The sequence below is a fragment of the Fulmarus glacialis genome, unplaced genomic scaffold (genome assembly GCF_000690835.1).
Source record: "Fulmarus glacialis isolate BGI_N327 unplaced genomic scaffold, ASM69083v1 scaffold43660, whole genome shotgun sequence".
Classification (NCBI taxonomy): domain Eukaryota; kingdom Metazoa; phylum Chordata; class Aves; order Procellariiformes; family Procellariidae; genus Fulmarus; species Fulmarus glacialis.
In genome coordinates this window covers 1-6,111 of record NW_009186621.1, presented here as the reverse complement: position 1 = coordinate 6,111, position 6,111 = coordinate 1, and the positions used below count along the sequence as shown (strand labels likewise).

Below are 6,111 nucleotides of genomic sequence, written 5' to 3'. Positions count from 1 at the left end.
TTTCCAACCTTAATGATTCTATGAAAGGATCGTCCAAGGAGCCAATCCCAAACTCATGCTCCTGACGGAGCACAGAAGAGGGACAAATCCTGGTAGGACTGGACAAGGTCTCCAAGTGGCTGCCTACACCTTGGTCCCAGCACATCCTCAGCTCCTGGTGCCAAAGCTGACCTTGTGCCCGCGCAGGAGGAGGGAGAGCTTACCCCCGCCGGGGCCGTGCCTCTGCATTTCCACGAGCACACTGGGAGGAAGGCCAGATCCCACAGCCAGAGCACAAAGGCAGATGGGTTCACGTCTAGGAAGAGCTGGAATCAAACCCTGCAGCAGTACCACAGCCAAACCCGGCAGGTCACTTTGGGCTTCTGGCCACAGAGCAAGGAGGAGTGGGCTTCACCCTTAAGCAAGCTGTGACTTTCACAGATGCTTTTTCACACCCCCCCCTTTCCAGAGGTTGTATTAAGCATCCTGGGCAGAGTTTGTGTTTGTAGCATTGTTCCTCCTCACCATTCTTAGAATCCCTCCCCTCTGCTCCAGCCCCCAACCTTCCTTTCACAGGTCAGCTTTTTCAACAGAAGTAGATAGAGCCAACGTGTTTACATCCTTTCTTATCTGTCAGGAAGGTCTTGTGGGATGAGGTTTAGTTTCACATTTGTTTGATCAGCATTTGAACTTTGGTTATTCATATTTTTCACTTTTACCATGCACTGCCACAAATCCTGGCAGTTCTACAAATCAGCAAGTCTCAAACCAGCAATTCTTACAGCCTCTTCCTAAACTTCAGCAAATTCCTGGTATTAGTTCTTTAGCTGGAGAAGATCTAAACCTCTAAATTTTCTTACCAAGAGCCTCATCACAACCAGAGAAACAAATTGAAGAGTCGAACACTGAAGAATTATCGGGTACACTGATTTGTTAAAAAGCAGTTATTATAATTCCACCCACAAAATTATTTCGAGATGTAAATTCTACTAGCACCTCCCAAAAAGATCAATATTTACTTGTGTCTTCTTGAGCTAACACAAGAATCAAATCAGGCCCACCACAGGGACTAATACACAGAGGTTGCCCAGGCTTCAGGGCTACAGAGAGTCACCCCATGGCCAAGTGGGCTGCTGAGCAAGGTTTCATTCTCCTTACCCATCTGCCTATTTCCTCAAGTAAAAATATACCATCGCTAGGCACTCCAATGCCACTGCTATGCCCCCCAATCCCCCTCAAGGCTTCTGTAAATAAAGTATGTCCCCAGAAGTGGCCATTCTTCACCCAGAGCCCTGCTCTAAGCCTCTTCCACTGTGGTAGGACCAAGGTTGGGGAAGCCCATGGATCTCTGCTCCCAGCGAGGCAATTCCTACACCACGGGCAGGCAGACAGGAGTTCAACAGCCTCTGAGGCTCACGGCAGAATGTTTGTAGATGGAGATGGCAGAAGATTTGTAAGCAGATAGGAGTCCCCAAGGACTAGCCAGATGGGGATGCAGGAGGGCAGGGTGGCCACAGCAGAGCCTCCTCGGAGGGACACACCTCCTCAGGTCTCAGGACACAGTTTGAGCTGGGACGCCTTACCCACCCAGAACCAGGGGTGGATTTGCTCCCCCGCAAACATGGCTCGCGGGAAAGTGAAAATCACAGCCTCGCTGTCCACGTTGACAAACATCACCTGTCCCCCTGCATGGTCCAGACAGACCCGCACCCTCCGGGGGACCGTGCTGGCGAGGACAGGGGTGGGAGATGGGGAAGTGAGAGCCTGGAACTTCTCCTTATACTGCCCCACCGCCCAGATCCCCCCCATGGGGCTCATGTCAATTGGTCCCTTCCTCTTCACGGACTCCAGGGCCACCCCCACAGCCCAGCACGACCCATAGCCCACCTCCACCTCCCAGCATGGTCGCCCCGAGTCGAATCCCTCACAGCCCAGCACACAAGGCCATGGGTCAAATCGCTCTGGGTTGTCAAGCTGGCTCTGCTGTGTGGCTCCCTGCATCACACTTCTCTGATCTTCTGACAAGACGAGCCGGGACTGAGCTGTGTCTGGATCCAGAGTCACGTTCACTGCAACAGAGAAGACGGGTCAAAGAACAAGGGGTAGAGATCAGTCCTGGGAAGAGTTTCACCATGCTGGGTCCATGTTTGGTCCTGGCTTGGGAGGAAACCTGGCAATACTTTTCTTCCAGAAGGTGCCTAGATCAAAATGTGGAGCAGCTCTGTGCCCTGAGCCAAGGCATGTGAAGATTCACTGTCTCCCAAAACATGTGTTGCATCCCTCGCAACCAGGGTTAATTGGAGGAGGCTCCCCAGCAGAACTCACCTTTTGTGTACGGTCCCTGTGATTCCTCCACTCCCTCCCCTGTGTCAGTTGTCAAAGCATCTGAAAGAGAGGTGGAGCCCAAAGGTCACCTCTGACGTCTGGGTAACTCCACCAACACTGGGAGGTGGTTTGTGGAGACCAGCTCCAGTGAGCTGGTGGGCAGAGATACTGCACCCTTCCTTCCCCAGTGCACACACTGCTTGCTGCGCCTTCTCCAGTTGAAGCAGGAAGGAAGAAACCTAAAGTAGCAGGAGCAAAAAAGAATTTGGGGCTACCCAGCATGAGATGGACATGGACATATTGCAGCACATCTAGAGGGTCACCGAGATGGTTTGAGGAGTTGTGGCATCTTCATCTTCAGAGATACTCAGAACTCAACTGGAAAAAACACAGAGCAATCCCACCTAGTGGTACCTGCTTTGAGCAGAGGTTTGGACTAGATGACCTCCAGAGGTCCTTTCCAGCCTAAATTACTCTGCATGATGCCAGGTGCTGCTTGACAGTCATCTCAATCACTTCTTTGGGGATGAGCCTCCTCATTAGGAGAGCATGAGCTGAGAATCATTTGGGCATATTGGGACATCTGGGACTTGTTCACGTCCCTGACCCATTTCCAACCACGGAGCAGGTCTGGAGCACAGATCGAGAGCAGAAAGAGCTGTGGCAGCATCCAAGTCAGATGTTGCACAAAGGGTGTTGCAACAGGTTCACATGCACAACAACTTATTAGTGGGCTCCATAGCTGATGATGTGAATCAACACTAATGTTGACTATATTTTTGGTGAAAAATAAAAGCAAAGGGATATCAAGAGAGAGTGGGGAAAAAAAATATAAAAATAAAGGAAAGGGAACACCCTGCCACTTTAGCTGTGACACCTCTTGAATGCGTCCCCAGGGCAGGACATGCTACACAAGGATATTCAGCTTTTTCTCCCTTCTGCAGGGCATTGACTACCCCTTTCTTTCCACCCCCGGGACGCTTCTCTGTTCTCCTGAGATCCCTTCTTTGTACCTTGGGGTTTTCTTGCCATCTCCTCTAGCATGGGAGCTTTTTGCGAGCAGACGCCGGGCTCCTTCTTCAGCTCGTGGCTCATCTGCTCCTTTTGCTGGAGTTTTGCCCTCTCACACCTGGAGTTGTACAAGCCACAGCATTTATATTGCTCCTTTAACTCAGTCTCCTGTTAGTGCCAGTTTCCAGAGGCCACTCTCCAGCTGAATCAATGCCCTCCAGAAAGTTCATTCTTTTTTTTTTTTTTTTTTACATGAGAGCATCACGAGAAGAGAGACAGCAAGTCTCATTGGCTAGGTCACTACTCTGTCCTGATGCTCTAATTGACAATTAAATTTCTATTGTGAGTGATGATCCTGGTGCCCCCAGCCACCCTGTCCCTTCAGAGCAAACCTGCATCACAACCAAGTGCTGAAGCCCTGAGCCAAGGGCACTACGCCCTGGTCTCTATGCCTTAGTGTCACTACACATCAGTCATGGCGAAGCCAGCGAGGCTTGCAACCAGAGACCTTTTAGAAATGAAATGTCCTCCTTGAATATTTCCCCAGGGATAGACTTTCTTGGTAGAGTCATACTGGTTCATCAGCCTCTGGAAAACTGAAATATAAACATCACTGGGGCATCCCTGGTATTTGAGGTATCCAGCTTTGTTCTGGGGCAGGAATCTTTGCAACCCCAAAGCAGCAGCGTAACGTAAAGGAGAAAGCAACACATACCTGCTCAAAACATCACCAGCATCCTAGATGGGAGAAAAGAGATAAGCAGCTCAGTGCTACTTATCCTGCACACACATTCCTCACATTCCCCTTACACAGTGAACAGACACACCAGCAAGATGATAAGATTAATAAGTAAGATAATCAAGGTAAGATTAGCCCGTTGTGTGTTTCTGATTTGCTGGTGCCTCACATGCTGTTTGCCAAGACAGCGCTGGTGTTTCAGCAGACCTCACCTGCAGGGACTCGTGTCCTGACAGCTGACACTCCTTCTCCTTGATCAGGCCATCCAGATAAATAATCTTCTTGGAGAATTTAGCAGCATTTTCTTTCAATCTTGTTTTAATCTGCTTCTCCAGCTCTCCCAGCTGAGCCTGCAGCAGGCACTCTTGTTCCTCCAGGTACTGTCGCAGCTGCTTAAATTCAGGCACAATCTTCTGCCTCTCTGCCTTCACTTTTTCCTTTACAAGCAGAAACAATCCTCTCAAGGGAGGGTGGGACCATGGAAAGGGACAGGCAGCAATTAAAAGCATCCACAGCTTTTAGTTTCTGGTGTGGAGCATGACTGTGATTCCCGGGGTGCTTATTGTGCACCAACAGCTAGACACAACGATTCTATCTCCCAACTCTGAAGGCCAAGAATCAACCTTTCTTCACCCTCCCCAAATGAACTTCTTCCCAGTAGCACCGTACACCTACCAGATAGTCCTGGCAGATCCATCGCTCCTTCCTTTCCCGTTTCTCCAGTTCTCCTTTCTCTCTCCTGAGGCTCTCCAGCTGCGACTGTATTTGCTCCTGGAAGAAGAGACATCCCTTAGGAGCTCCCCACCACCCACATGTACGCTTTGTGTCCATAAAATAGTCTGATCCCTAGGTTGGACAAAAGCAGCCTCTGGCACAGGGTCAGCCTCTGGACCTGTGGGTCCAAGATGCTCACAGGGGTCGGTGTGACTGTGAAAAGTGATGAGGGAACATGGAGGGGAAAGGGATTGGGGAAGAACTGAGGAGGAATAGGCAGAAAGGGGTATAAAAGGGACTGGTCACGGTTAAAACAGAGCTGGTCAGTGCGCTTGTCTGACCCAGTCCTGCGCTGGATCACCGCAGTCTGTCCTACCTTCTCACTAAATCCTTTCTTAACTGTCTTTTTGCATGATCTCTCTGTATCCTGTGGGTGTGAGTGCTGCAAGGATGAAGTACCAGTTACTGGGGGCACCAGCGGGAGCGGATTTGGTGGCAGCTACTGCGGTCAGACAGGGGGTGCAGGCACCCCGGGGCTGTGGTCTCAGCTCCTGGAGTCAGTGGGGTTTCAGTGCAGCTGCTGGAGCAGGTGGGGTTCCTGAACGCCAGCCACTGTGTCTCGAGGGTGTGTGTCCCCAAAACCAGCTACTGGGGGGACTGGTGCAAGTGATGCGAGTGAGGAGCTCAGCACCGGCAGCTGGAGCGGAACCACAACCCACCTGCTGGGATAGAATCCCTATGGAGTAAGATGCCAAAAATCAAAATAATATTAAAGACTGATTACAATCACTATCACCACCCTGGTCTGGCAGACAGCAACATGCCGAGAGACACTGAAGGGGCCACCAGAGCAGGAAATTATAATGTCATGCATGTAAACTGCACAACACAGTACTGCGGACATTCTCCCATTACCCTTACGAAAACTTGATAAATGTTATGTCAAGCCACAAAGCATGGAAAAGGGCAACTGCAGCAACAGGAAGACATTGGTTAAAAACCAACCAAACAAAAAGCATAGAGGGTGCAGTTACAGTGTTGACTCCTTGCAGTCTTGCAGAGAGTGTGGGCTTTTGAAAGCCATAGACTGGAAAGCTTTCCGACAGCTATATGAAAACATTGCATTTGCAAAGAACGCCTTAGAAAGGTGTGAGCAGACAGGTGCAAAAAGCTATGCAGCACAGGGACTGCATGCAGAGTAACCCCCAGCCCTCGCATGCCATGACAAATCACCTCGGTAAAAGAGGGAATTAGCGCGGAGAAGGCAGCCTTCCCTCATCAACATGAAGAAACGGCCCAGAAAGGAGCACGGAGGAGTCTCGGCAGCCTCACCTCGTCCCCCC

General features: G+C 50.4%; 1 protein-coding gene across 1 annotated transcript; it reads right to left on the bottom strand.

The window, feature by feature from the left end:
* Positions 1-1,524: 1,524 nt before the first annotated feature.
* LOC104072272 (zinc finger protein RFP-like) lies at positions 1,525-4,825 on the bottom strand (the record flags this gene model as incomplete). The annotated part of the gene is made up of 6 exons (XM_009572172.1): positions 1,525-2,048; positions 2,305-2,364; positions 3,318-3,433; positions 4,031-4,053; positions 4,267-4,491; positions 4,730-4,825. Coding segments are annotated over 6 exons (1,044 nt in total), but the record flags the coding sequence as incomplete, so codon positions are not given.
* Between the last annotated feature and the right edge of the window lie 1,286 nt (positions 4,826-6,111).